This window comes from Psilocybe cubensis, chromosome 5 (assembly GCF_017499595.1).
Source record: "Psilocybe cubensis strain MGC-MH-2018 chromosome 5, whole genome shotgun sequence".
NCBI classification, from domain to species: Eukaryota; Fungi; Basidiomycota; class Agaricomycetes; order Agaricales; family Agrocybaceae; genus Psilocybe; species Psilocybe cubensis.
This window is the reverse complement of record NC_063003.1, coordinates 1291844-1305666: the sequence shown is the minus strand read 5'-3', so window position 1 is coordinate 1305666 and position 13823 is coordinate 1291844. Positions and strand designations below refer to the sequence as shown.

The window sequence follows — 13823 nt, the reverse complement described above, 5'->3', positions numbered from 1 at the left end:
ACGGCGTCACGCTGTCACATCAAGTCGTTCCGCAGAATTATTCCAGATTCGCGACGCGTCCTCAGACATAACGTCCACACCTTTCTTCATCCTCAAAAATGTCGTTCGACCCAAACTCTGCTGTATACACTACAGATGAGGTAAGACCTGTACAGATCTGCTCGAAACTTCGCTTATTCCTCAACAGTACGGAAGACCCTTCATCATCCTTCGCGAGCAAGCAAAGAAAACGAGGACGCATGGTGTAGAGGCAATCAAGGTACTTTTCTGCTGATATCTCTCTGAATCGGACTTACAGGTATCTAGTCTCATATTCTTGCTGCACGTACAGTCGCGAATATTATCAGAACATCTCTGGGCCCTCGAGGTGAGTGCTGATCAATGGATTATATCTCAGTAAGACGCATTCACATCGATTTGCCTCCTAAGGATTGGATAAAATTCTTATTTCTCCGGATGGAGAAATCACAGTCACTAACGACGGAGCAACTATCCTGGGGCAGATGGAAGTCGAGCACCAAATCGCTAAACTTCTCGTGCAGCTTTCAAAAAGTCAAGACGACGAGATCGGCGATGGAACTACAGGTGTTGTCGGTGCGCGCGCGAATATGTTATTTATTTGATATACCTGGTGCTAACTATCCACTAGTCCTCGCAGGCGCTTTGCTTGAACAAAGTGAAGCCCTTCTCGACCGAGGCATTCATCCTATCCGAATTGCAGATGGTTTCGATCGGGCATGTGCAGTAGCCGTCGAGCAACTGGATCGTATCTCTGAACGGGTAGATTTCTCATTGGCAGACACTGAAAACCTCCTCAAGACTGCAAAAACAAGTTTGGGCAGCAAAATGTTTGTCATTAAGTTGCATCTCACACAACCCTTTTACTTAAACTTTGTTTATGACTAGCGTCTCAAAAGAACACACTCAGTTTGCTCAGATTGCTGTGGATGCCGTTCTCGCTGTCGCAGACCTCGAGCGTCGTGATGTACCTTTTGATCTGATCAAGGTCGATGGCAAAGTCGGAGGCTCATTGGCTGACACAACGCTCATTCGGGGTGTTCTCATAGACAAGGATATGTCGCATCCACAAATGCCACACTACGTAAAAGATGCTCGTGTTGCTATTTTGACGTGTCCGTTTGAGCCTCCTCGTCCCAAAACCAAGCACAAGTTGGATATCACAAGTGTTGATGAATACAAAAAACTCCGAGAATACGAGAAGGAGAAGTTTGCAGATATGATTAAGCGGGTTAAGGATACTGGAGCAAACTTGGTCATCTGCCAATGGGGCTTCGATGATGAGGCTAACCATTTGTTGATGCAAAACGAACTACCCGCGGTGCGGTGGGTGGGTGGTCCAGAAATCGAGGTAAGGAGTGGCCTCTGAGAAAAGCGCAACAACTGAAGACCTTTTTTTTTCGAAGCTGATTGCCATTGCCACCCAAGGAAGAATTGTTCCTAGATTTGAGGACCTTACAGCCGACAAGCTTGGAAAAGCCGGAATCGTGCGTGAACTTTCTTTCGGCACAACACGCGACAAAATGCTCGTTATTGAGGAATGTGCAAACACAAGAGCAGTTACTGTCTTCGTGAGAGGAAGTAATAAGATGGTGAGTAGTCCATGCCTACCCCTTATATCTCATCATCACTTCTACTATTTCCATTCAGATCATTGACGAAGCCAAACGGGCTCTCCATGACGCAATTTGTGCTGTGCGCAATCTTGTGGTGGATAACCGCGTGGTTTATGGGGGCGGGTCTGCAGAAATTAATTGCGCCATTGCAGTATCTAAAGCTGCAGACGAAGTAGGATTGCTGTCCACCTTTGCTGCAATTAACCTTCTGACACTTGCATACAGATCGCCTCCATTGAACAATATGCAATGCGTGCATTTGCGTCCGCTCTGGATTCTATTCCATTGGCTTTGGCAGAGAACAGTGGTTTATCGCCCATTGAGACCCTCACGGAGGTTCGCAGCCGGCAGGTAAATGAAAAGAACTCAAGACTTGGAATCGACTGCAACGATAGGGGAGAAAATGGTAAGAATCTGCATTGTGTACGGAGTCACATCCGCCATTAACGGTGGGATTTTCCCATTTAGATATGAAGAAGCAATTTGTCTACGACCCTCTTATTTCCAAGCGTCAGCAATATTTGCTTGCTACTCAGGTCAGTATTCCATTCTTCTCTTGCGTCCCAGCTGACTCTGCGTATTGATTACTTTACAGCTTGTCCGTGCAGTGCTCAAAATCGGTGTGTTGGCACATATTTCCTCATCTATTCATTCTGATCATGTTTTCAGATGATGTGATCACTTCGGGTGAAGCTGAAGACTAGAGTACTGTACAATTTTTCTCGATAATAACCTACACATTGAGAATAAACGAGCATCGAATACATACTTAATGCACAATCCAGTGACCAAAGTTAAGCCATTTAGAGCTTCAGATATCAATTCGCATAGAAGTTTACAGCATGGGTTTACATGGAACAAGCTACCACCGACGAACTTTAGTCACAGGTTGGTGGCCAGTAAATTTTACAGATCTACTAATCTGATAACAGCATAACGGGAGGGGTAAGAACAATGCCACAATCACGAGTGCTCTTCACGCTTTGTTGGAATCGGTACATCATTTAACCGTCCTACACTTGGTCTAGGTACCCGATCTTTACCACTGAGTTCTGCAAATCATTCAATTGTTCCCCAGCTTTTTGTACCTGACCTCTTTTTAGTATATATCATTAAAGCATGGGACTGACAACCAATGCAATTGCTGAACGATGTGAAGTGCTCCTATTCAATGCATTGCGAGTACAGCTAGTGTACTGTTCTCAAATCATCTGCGGGCCTTTCACCGCTTTTCAGAGTAGGATGTAACTAAAATCTTCCTTGGATAGTAATTCGATCTTATGCCGCGATGGATTATTAAGTGCCATACAATCCTACTGGTTTAGGGTGCGAGTGGTTTAATGAGTGTGCTGGGAACTCCGAGATTTTTACTTGATGGCCTTGCCACGGTAATGGGACAGGAACTATGACTAGTGACTAGTGACCGGGACGCCGATAGCATGACCAATGCTTTTCTCAACGATGATCAGATTTGACACCGATGCTTCGCAATTTTTCGACTTCTATCTAGTCAAACTGCGCGGGTGTGAGTTATCGGTCAACAAATGAGTCGAAAGAAGTGATTTTTACTCAATCCTGGAGTAAAAGCAGTGCCTATATCCCGCATCTCTAACAACATCGCTTTTATGTAACTCAACCCGAAAGGATTTTGTGGCACTGTTGTTGTTATTGTGAGAAAATGCAACTACTTTTGATCATTACCTTTTGGCTTCTATGCGACCCAACCTACAACCACCACTAGCATACTACAAGTTTTCTGGATTGAAATGCTTCTTCGAAACAAAAGTTACCATGTTGGAAGCTGACAGACTGCTGATTGTTGTTGCTTGTGCAGCATCTGCCACTATCTAGTACCATTGGACGGCCGCAAGCATACTCATATCGTCGGCAATCTGCTGATGATTAAGACCGTATTATGGCGAACAAGCGCATTTGCCCCACAATTTACCACACAACGCTGGCCAGACCCGTACAAATTTCTCAGGGATTTGAGGTATTTAGAAAAGAAGATCCCAAAGGGTGCTTTGCACAAATGAGCACATGCCAATATTTTCCGGTTTTTCGATCGCCTTTCCCCTTCCAGACCTTATACTCTCAGTGCGTTGTTGTGGTTCTGGTCTAATACATATACTCTTGGATTGCTGACAGATGTGTAGGTATTCTGGGTATTTCTAGGGGATGCACAACTTTGTATGAGGCGATTGGCCGCCTCCCAATCACTGGAGTATGATGCGACCCCTGTCACTTCACCTTAAATTTTGAAAAGGGGACAGTTCTTGACATGAGCTTTTCATGCTTCTATCAATAACAACGTTACATATGGGTAGCATCTCCCGTTCTCGTGTCACCCAATTGGGCCAATGAACTATGGATTACCAGAAATTTATTATCACGATCAGCCTGGAACTGGTTTGGCGATCTGCTGGCCTTCTGTAAGCAAGGATAAATTTCTTCGGAGAGAATGATCAAGATATGCTTCTTCCCCACGCTGCTCTCTCTTGGTCCTTATACATTATATAAGACCTCTAGCACAAGAAAAATCTGGATTCCTTACTGTTCATTGTTTCTCTCCTTTTCCTAGGTCGGACCTCCATCATGATTTTATACACATCGTTGGCTGTCTCACTGGCAATTACGTGGGCACTCTGGCGGTTCGTGCGACCTCTACTTTTCCCGACAATGCTAGACAATGTACCGGGACCAAAATCAGACTCTTGGATCACGGGTAAGGTTCATTGATATCGAATGTTGGAGAATGACTGAAGCTAAGGCAATGGCTAGGATCCCTACTTCAAATAATCGGAAATAATGCCTGGGGATTTCATAAGGAAATTGGTCAAACGTGTAAGCTCCACCAATGGATGGATTTACAGTTGGATGATTTTTCTCTTCTGATCGTCTTGAATAGATGGAGGAATAGTTCGAATCAAAGGCATACTTGGGGTATGCTCTTTCATAACGATACTGATGCACAATTCTCACAACAAGCAGAGGAATGATCTTTATGTATCCGACGCCAAAGCATTGCACCACATTTTAATCAAGGTACTCAATTTCTTTTATCGGTATATTGTGAAACACATATTTTGACCATGATCATTATCAGGATCAATATGTATACGAAGAGACTGACGATTTTATCGAGTAAGTGGAGAATACATTATGGGCAGTTTTTATGATAATTCCTCACGAATTACGATAGGTCAAACAAAATTATCTTCGGGAAAGGGATATTTACGTCCTTAGGTGAGTATGCTAACTGTGAATAGAATTAATCGAGGCTATCCTGGTTAATTTCCTTAGGCGAAGAGCATCGTCGGCAACGGAAAATGCTGAATCCCGTATTTTCTATTGCACATATGAAAGAAATGGGTAAGAAAGACAATGACTATGTACATAGTAGCGACATTGCTCAGTGTCCTTTATCAGTGCCAATTTTTTATGGTGTTGCACGTAAGGTAGAATTTCTAGGCATTGTAACTCATAAGAATTGTCTTTTACGCCACTTTCCTGTTAGGTTCACCAAACGCTTCTTGGGAAGACATACAATGGACCTCAGGAGGTCGATATTGCGGACTGGATGACGCGCTTGGCTCTTGAACTCATTGGACAGAGTGGATTGGGATATAGCTTCGACGCACTTACCGAGGATGCAGTGCGCCACCCGTATGCACTCGCTGCGAGTCAGCTAATGTATAATCGTTTCATTTTACTTATCCATGGTATTATTAATGGAGTACAGTCCTTCCCAAGGTCCCAAAATTGCCCTAATGCAAATGTCCATCCTTCCTTATCTTACTCGAATCGGAACTCCACGATTTAGACGGTTCGTTGTTGATTGTCTTCCTTTCAAGGAAATCCAGGACCTCAAAGGTGTCCTTGATGTTTTACACAAAACGTCAGAGGAAATATTAGAGTCGAAAAGGAAGGCCATTGCTGAGGGTGATGAGGCAGTGGCCGCTCAGATTGGCAGGGGAAAGGACATTATCAGTATCCTCTGTAAGTCCTGGTTGCCTGACTTTATAAATCTTTTCTAAATCATCTCTGTGTCTGTTAGTGAAGGCAAACATACATGCCTCCGAGGCTGAAAGACTGTCTGAAGAGGAACTTTTGGGACAAGTCACGTATGTTTTACTATCTTCTGCGGCCAGAAGCACCCTAATTTTTCATAAAGCTCTTTAACATTTGCCGCCACAGACACCACTTCTGGGGCTCTTTCTCGCACTTTTGATCTCTTAGCTCACCACAAAGATGTTCAGGCAAAATTGCGGGAGGAGATCGTGACTGCTCGCAAGGAGAATGGAGGAGAAGATCTGGGATATGAGCAATTGGTTTCGTTGCCCTATTTAGACGCCATTTGCCGAGAAACTCTTCGACTGTAAGTATACCAAAGGCCTATACTTATAGTTTCTCTAATACGCGAAACACAGTTATGCTCCTATTAGTCAACTTAGAAGAGTGTGCGTTGTGTATTTTGTTCTTTTTGGTGTCTTCTAACGACTTACTGCATATGGTCTCTAGGGCCCGCAGCGACATTATATTGCCCTTGGGTTCGCCCATTAAAGGACTGGACGGAAAGGATATATCAGAAATTCCTATTCCTAGTGGTACGACTATTCACATGTCGATCCTCAATTCGAATAGGAATTCGGAACTTTGGGGAGACGACGCGGATCAGTGGAAGCCTGAAAGGTGGTTGAATGCACTACCTAACGCTTTAGTCAATGCCCGGATCCCAGGAGTCTATTCGCACTTGTAAGATGCAGGGATCTTTTACGTCCTTGATCCCGGGTTGACTATTCTTTCGCCAGATTGACATTCCTTGGAGGAGGCAGATCCTGCATGTATGTTTCTTCCCTCTTGATAAAATATTTCAAAACTGATTAAATTATCTCAATAGTGGTTTCAAGTTCTCTCAACTAGAGATGAGTAAGTCGTGCAGGTGGTTCACTAAGGGTATACGCACGTTCATCACTGTCTTTTCAGAGGTTGTTCTCGCGCTTTTACTTGAAAATCTCGAGTTCAGTCCTAGTGACAAAAATGTTTTCTGGTCAATGACTGGAATCAGCACCCCCAATACAAATCCGGACAGCAACACACCAACACTCCCCTTACTTATCAAAAGGATTGATCAGGATTAACACTTGAGGAGCCATGATTTGCTGTCAACCAAGAGAAATGATGAATCAGCATGTCAGTCGTATAACGTTGTTTTTTGGTAAATAATTTTGGTACTTGACTTTCTATGTGTCTGCACCTATTTCAGGTCTTTTCTTTTTCAAAGCTTCTACTCTTTCTCATTACTGAAGACGCCGGCCCGATATGATTCTTCTTCAATACAAGGAGTATGAGTCAGCTCAAATGACTCACATGCCCGGGACAGACGCCCGACGTCAGAATTGCTGCAGAAAGTTACTTAAATAAGCGTTGAAACAACACTTCCATCAAAAAGAATCCAAAAGAGCCCTCAAACATGAGGGCAGACTATCTGTTGTCTTCTGAAGAGGCCTGTTTGTATTCCTGGTGTGAACTACCGTGTGCTTATGTTTCCGAGCCTGGATAGTACAGAGGCTGGGACCGCTGGGTTATCAGGAATGGCTCCACGTGCATGCAACTTGTCAACAGATTCCTCTCACCTTCATGACATCGCCGGGCTCCGTGCTCCTTCTTATAAGCAACACCAGCAAGACATTTTGGCGTATGCGTGTACACTCGACTATGTATCGATGGGAGTCGTCGCTACTTCCACTTGCAACTTTAACCCTGGGAATTATTGGGCAAGGAATTGTGGTTCTTCCATACGAACACTCACCTGACTTATCAGACTGCATCCTGTAGACTGCCTGTGAAGATGTTTATCTCATTACAATCCTCTTCACGCATCCTGGCTGCCTATTGTTAGCCCCTATAAAGGCTTTAAAGGCAGATTCCACGTTACTACAGCCACTTTCTCTGATATCCTCTGCTTCCTCTGCTGTCCCATACCATGCTCTCCCTTTTACTACTAGGTGTTTTCTACTTCGGGATCGCATGGGCTACATGGAATTTCATAAAGAGCCGTACCTATCGATCGGTACTTAAGAATATTCCAGGTCCTCCAGCGGGATCGTGGATATCAGGTACTAAATCGAATTCATAGCCTGACTGGTACTATCGTTTGGCTGATTACAGATTTTCTAGGTTCACTCAAACAAATGATGAACCCAAAGGCATGGGATTTCCATCAAAGCCTTGCTGATACATGTGAGTCGTCTATTATCCATGACACCCTACTTCAATTAATGGGTAATCAGACGGAGGGCTTTCGCGCACAAAAGGAGTATTTGGGGTATGAATTATGTCATTATCTTGATATTATTACTTTCTACTCACTTGGTCAAAAATTAGTCCGATGAGCTCTATGTTTACGACCCGAAGGCCATGCATCATATTCTTGTCAAGGTAAGGAAATTTTTAATGAACCACCTAAGCGAAATGAATATGAATCATTATTAGGACCAATATATATATGAGGAAACTGATGCTTTCATCGCGTATGTCGACATAGACAAACCCGAGTGGCTTCTCTGAGCTTCCACAATAGATCGAATAAGATGATTTTTGGTGCTGGTATATTCACCACACTTGGTGAGTAAAATCTCACAAATTCGTTGTAAATCATCCGGACACTAGAATAGCTTATACCTATACAACATTGTAGGTGATGATCATCGTCGGCAGCGTAAGATGTTGAACCCTGTCTTTTCGATCGCTCATATGCGCGAGATGGGTATATCAATTTTATCTGCCTCGCTACTATCTCTGTGACCTCTAACGTTTCTTCGTTAGTCCCTATATTCTATGATGTCGCACATAAGGTGCATTACACATTCTTTCAAGTTAGAAATATACTGAAGTATGAAATTTTCCAGGTCCGAAGGGTATTCATCACCAAGACGCAGGGCGGACCGCAAGAAGTCAGTTTTCTTTTGCAGGTCATCAGTGAACCGTTATACTAAACAAATAATCAGATTGATGTCCTCACCTGGATGACTCGACTAGCATTGGAACTGATTGGTCAAAGTGGGCTTGGGTATACGTTCGACGAACTTACTGAAAATGCAGTTCAACACCCATATGGAATCGCGTCCAAATCCTTGGTGTAGGTTTGATTTTGTTTTGTTTTACTTGGACATTCTCTTATACGGATGTAAGACCCGCGCAAGGCCAGGAAGCCATGTTATTCACAACTTTGATGCCGACACTTTCGAAAATTGGCACGCCAGCTTTTCGAAGGTTTATCGTTGATCATCTGCCTTTTAAAGTAGTGAAGGAAGTAAGGGATATTATAGACGTCCTTTACGAAACAGCGGTCGAGATCTTCGACTCAAAAAAGAAAGCCCTGGAAGCAGGAGATGAAGCGCTTGCCGCCCAGGTTGGGAGGGGCAAAGATATCATTAGTATATTGAGTATGTCCCCTCGTCTTGATTTGTGGGCTGATCTCGTGCCAATGGATTTATATCACAAGTGAAAGCGAATATGGCTGCCTCAGGAGAAGACAAACTGACCGACAAAGACGTTTTAGGCCAAATTATGTATGTAACGCAACTCCATTCTATACTCATTGATAAATCATTTAGCGTTAAAAATTAACAGGTCCTTATCCTTTGCTGCAACCGACACGACCTCGAGTGCTTTATCTCGAACATTCCACCTACTTGCACTTCATAAAGACGTTCAAGACAGGTTAAGAGAGGAGATCAGAAATGCTCGAAAGGAATGTGGTGGAGAAGATATTGGATATGACATGCTTGTTTCACTACCATACCTTGACGCAATTTGCAGGGAAACACTCCGCCTGTTCGTATGAAGGAACTTCTTGTATTTGCTTGAGTTTGACTAACCGCTTAATTATAGCTACCCTCCTGTGTCGTTTATAATGAGGACGTGAGTAGTTGTTGGTCTTCGACAATTGGGAACAAGCATAGTAACATCCGACTGAACAGCGCTCGAAAAGACATCGTTTTACCACTTGCCACGCCAATCAAAGGCCTTAACGGCCAGCAAATAAGTGAAGTACCGGTTCCTGCGGGCACCAACGTTTTTGTTTCTATCTTGGCTTCGAACAGGAATCCAGACCTGTGGGGTCCAGATTCATACGAATGGAAGCCTGAAAGGTGGCTCAGTCCCTTACCCGAGCCTTTGATTACAGCTCATATGCCTGGAATATACTCTCACCTGTATGTCCTGCATCTTGTTCTTTAGAATATACTATCATTTACTGATTATTTTTTTTTCCAATCTAAAGGATGACGTTCATTGGAGGCGGTAGAGCTTGCATGTACGTGGCAAATCAATTTCTTAGACCAGTGGGACCAGGAACTAATATTAGTTTAGTGGTTTCAAATTTTCGCAACTCGAGATGAGTGAGTACTTGATTATACCGTTTTCTTTACATTCTTGGTTGACCTACTATATAGAGGTTGTTCTTGCACTCATGGTGGAAAATCTGGAATTCTCCCTCGCAAAACAGGAGATTATCTGGCAAATGACAGGCATCGTTACGCCCAACACGGACCCCGATAGCACTACACCAACTATGCCTATGATAATTAGCCAGGCAAAGTGATATAGACGACGACAGTGTACAGGGATTGGAGAGGGCAATGAAGATATGCGAAGTTATCGGACTGAGGTGTGAATGACGATAAACGTAGGTACGATGTATGCAAATGTAGTTAGATGGTTGGAAATAATGATCAAACCGATGTAAACCAATCAAAAGTGCAAGTGCTCATTTGATCATCGGGTGGTACAGAAATCTCCGTAAGCGAGTGTAAGGTAGTAGAACAATGCAAAAATATAGCTTAAATAATGCGAGTACTATGAATAGGAATGCATGGGTTGCCAGAAATGTGTTCCAATGAATAATGAAAGCAAAATGCGAAGGCGAGTGATAGAATGGGATTGAAGGTGATTGTGAGCGTAAGTCAAAGCGTGAGATATCATGAAAGTCATCAGAAGGTCGTCAGATATAAGGTGCAAAAGGTGCTTGATGTAAAAAGAATGTAAGGGTTTTTAATATTCTACTTGACCCGAAACGACGACGGCGAGCCAGCCAAACATTGCCATCAAAAAGCGAACCATCCACGCTGGGTCTGCGCCAGCACCGAGTCCGGGGCGAAGCTGCATCGCCAACGCGATATCGACAGGAGAGCGAACAAGAGCGCGTGCAGATGGCCGTGGCGTCAGAGAGTTAGAAGTCATGGCAAGCCGGGCGCCGATGGTGGTAGATGTAGCAGAAGTGTCGGGTTTGGAAATAGGCGTAGATACTTCAACAAATGGTTTGGAATCCGGGAATGAGCCCGGGAGTGGTGTCTCGTCGAAATTGGAAGAAAGCTTGACTGCAAGCACGTGCTGCACAGCCTTTGCTATGTCCGTCTCTGGAAGCGAGTATGATTCAGGTGTCATCTCATTGTGTACAACTACATCGTCCGTGGCCGGTTCACTTTGCTTCGATTCGACTTCGTCAGCAATATGGTCGCCCAAAATCCTTCTGTGTAAAACCGGACTTTCCTGTGTGTTACCACCCTTTGATGCAAGGGTAACATGCACATCCTGGGCAACGATTGATTTTGGGTTTTTGGGACTCAATGCAGTTGGCGTTGCGTTTTCTTTTTCTTCAATATCATGGAGCGATGGACTTGAAGAAGTTCGAGGGGAACGCCCGGTGGAAACAGACAATCGGGGCGAGGAGGGGAGTTGCAAGTGTGACATACTTTGTGTGGTGGCATGGGGAGACAGATGAAAGACGTTTGAACCATTAGAACTGTTGACAAATCGCAACGGCGAGATGGGCGGAGGTGATGCTGGGGGTGTAGGGGTTTGGCATGGCATGGCCCTTTCCACAGGTTCATCTTTCTCGAAGGCGAGGCTAGGAGTTTCAGGATCAGGGATGTCAATTGTCAACAGCAATGGCGATTCGGGCAAGGGAAGCAATTCTGGATCAGGATAGTCCTCCGATAGCATAACACCCTCGGCAGGCATAGCAGGAAGGGCGAGCTCTAAAGAGGAAGGTGTCGGTTTTGGAGTCAGATCTTGTTCTTCATCCAACAGTATATGTTCGCTTAGATTGAAGTCGACATGATCTGGTGTAGGGTTTTCTAAGTCGTCACTCAAGGTAAGAGATGGCATCTCTTCCTCGTCTTCCTCTGTCAATTCCGTCGGAAGCAAGGATGCGCCCGGACTCTTCTCTAAGACTTCCGCGTCGTACTTAAACCCTTCGGACTCCAAATCAGACCCTGCGGACGGAAGGGATGTATCCAATGTCAAAACATCCGGTTCATGTCCCTCCCTTTCTACGGCGTCCAATCCAGTATACACGAATACCTCTGAGCTGGGCGACGGGGTCTCTGCTATATGGCTTGCCCAAGGGTCACTGTGGCCAGGTAGGTCCCATTCCCATCCGTCATGAGAAAGAATTCCACTCTCTAAATCTTCTGCCTCGGCCCCTTTCGACGTACTTTCGGAGATATAATTGAATTCGGAAAGAGGGCTAGAGGTTTTACTCTCGGAGTGGTAAAGTTCGTGTTCTTCGTTCGCATGTTCAACGAGAAGACCAGGATTCTTAGAAACTACAGAAATTTGATCCTGATTTTCGACAGTAGGTGACTGTGCACGTGCCAGAGGGTTCGCAAAAGGACTTTCGGCGAGAGTCAAAGTTTCTTGAGGTAATGGGAGGGTGGCTTTCATGAGGATGGATGTTTGGATCGGGAAGGGTGGGGGTGAGCTATGTATTGGCTCCAACGTGTTTCCAAGGCTTTCAACGTCCACAAGCTGCCCCTGATTTTGAGTACCATCTGCGACTGAGGTATAGTCGTCAACATCAACTAGAGTGGCTTCTTTGACTTTGACTTCCTCTTTGGGCGGGTGGATATCAATGAGCTTTTCTATCTGAGTTGTCTGAACTTCCACGCGATGAATCCCAATAGGGTTGGATCCCAAGACCGGCTCGGAATCACTCTCGCTATCCACATCCACCAGTTTTTCAACACGAAGGGTCGCGAGTGATGATTTGGGGCGCAAAATACTGGTCCCAATCCTGTCAGCCAATGGTGTCGTGACGCCAGAGGGATTAAACCACCGCCAACTATCGTCTTCATGTTCTACCTGGGACGAGAAATGGTTGTCATCCCCTAGATCTACAAGGGGGACATGTCTCCCGACCATTCGCGGGTCAACCAAAGGCATCAAGCCTTTTCCTGGTGGAAGGATGCCAATATCTGATGCGGCCGGAGATATCTTCATAATGCTTTCTCTATCGTCATCCGATGAGCTCGAAGAATTGAAGTCGATGAGAAGATGCTCCCGACTAGTTCCTCGTTTGTGGTCTCCAGACAGTTCTTTAAGTTCAATAGCATTTCGCAATCCAGAGGTACCTCCTGAAAGGCGTCGGACAGGAACGCCACCAAGACTTCTACTCCTACGGTGGGGTTTCTGAATGGTTGTTGCAAAAATACCATGAGGGGAAGGTGGACGAGGGTATGATGCATGCGGCGGGGTTGGATAAATAAGTTTGGATGTGCTTATATGCGGCATGTAAGGAGGCGATGGTGTTCGTGGCGACGTTGGATAAGAGTTAAAAGTAGTTCCAGTCGTTAGGGGTGGTGTTGCAGGTGTAGTTAGATCCACAAGCTGTGGGGTAGGCATTGTCACTGCAGCAATAGGGGTTGGGGAGGCCGTCGGGGGAGGTGGCAGACCAGTCGTCGGTAACAACTCAACACTCAGGTTTTTTGAGTGGGCTACTGCCTTAGCCTTTCCTACTACGACCTCTGGAACTTTGGGCCATGACGGAACACGTGGTAATATCCATCGCCTCCAATTCCATCCCGTGGAACGACCCAAGGCATAAGTGGATTTATGGGAACTTCCAGAGACCGGCTTGGGGAGAGAGACCGAGGTTTGTGCCCTCGATTTTAGGTACCTATACCCTCGAATACTGAGGTAGGCGAGCACGATGGCCAGCAATGCGTAGCCCATAATAGGCAATACAGAGAATGCCGACCTGTTGTAATACCAGACAAACATGATCAATACGCTAGAGACGATGTAAAGGAGTATACTCGGAGATAGATGGACAACGTACGTTGTGGAATCCATTGAAGAAAGGAAAAGAAATGGCCTTCGAGCAAACGAAGGGATTCTAGAGAA

The 13823-nt window shown here is 44.9% G+C and overlaps 4 protein-coding genes across 4 annotated transcripts; 3 read left to right on the top strand and 1 right to left on the bottom strand.

Moving 5' to 3' along the window:
* Nucleotides 1-98: 98 nt before the first annotated feature.
* Nucleotides 99-2338, top strand: JR316_0005889 (T-complex protein 1 subunit epsilon; the record flags this gene model as incomplete). Its single annotated transcript, XM_047891640.1, has 12 exons — nt 99-140; nt 188-259; nt 307-367; nt 430-594; nt 650-848; nt 907-1369; nt 1425-1610; nt 1669-1806; nt 1860-2040; nt 2103-2170; nt 2230-2254; nt 2304-2338. 12 exons carry the CDS (start codon nt 99-101, stop codon nt 2336-2338), a joined length of 1635 nt encoding a protein of 544 aa, XP_047748989.1.
* A 1891-nt stretch (nt 2339-4229) lies between these two features.
* On the top strand, nt 4230-6775 carry JR316_0005888 (Cytochrome P450 monooxygenase 91; the record flags this gene model as incomplete). Its single annotated transcript, XM_047891639.1, has 17 exons — nt 4230-4359; nt 4416-4478; nt 4543-4577; nt 4626-4679; nt 4741-4778; nt 4837-4880; nt 4938-5006; nt 5064-5092; nt 5152-5300; nt 5377-5633; nt 5692-5758; nt 5809-6012; nt 6065-6094; nt 6156-6389; nt 6446-6478; nt 6535-6563; nt 6621-6775. The coding sequence occupies 17 exons, from the start codon at nt 4230-4232 to the stop codon at nt 6773-6775; spliced, it is 1620 nt and encodes a 539-aa protein (XP_047748988.1).
* Nucleotides 6776-7620: 845 nt separating this feature from the next.
* Nucleotides 7621-10242, top strand: JR316_0005887 (Cytochrome P450 monooxygenase 91; the record flags this gene model as incomplete). Its single annotated transcript, XM_047891638.1, has 17 exons — nt 7621-7753; nt 7815-7877; nt 7928-7962; nt 8022-8075; nt 8130-8167; nt 8218-8261; nt 8335-8403; nt 8463-8590; nt 8645-8775; nt 8829-9082; nt 9142-9208; nt 9270-9473; nt 9531-9560; nt 9620-9853; nt 9922-9954; nt 10011-10039; nt 10094-10242. The coding sequence occupies 17 exons, from the start codon at nt 7621-7623 to the stop codon at nt 10240-10242; spliced, it is 1695 nt and encodes a 564-aa protein (XP_047748987.1).
* Nucleotides 10243-10691: 449 nt separating this feature from the next.
* Nucleotides 10692-13772, bottom strand: JR316_0005886 (uncharacterized protein; the record flags this gene model as incomplete). Its single annotated transcript, XM_047891637.1, has 1 exon — nt 10692-13772. One exon carries the CDS (start codon nt 13770-13772, stop codon nt 10692-10694), a length of 3081 nt encoding a protein of 1026 aa, XP_047748986.1.
* Nucleotides 13773-13823: the final 51 nt, after the last annotated feature.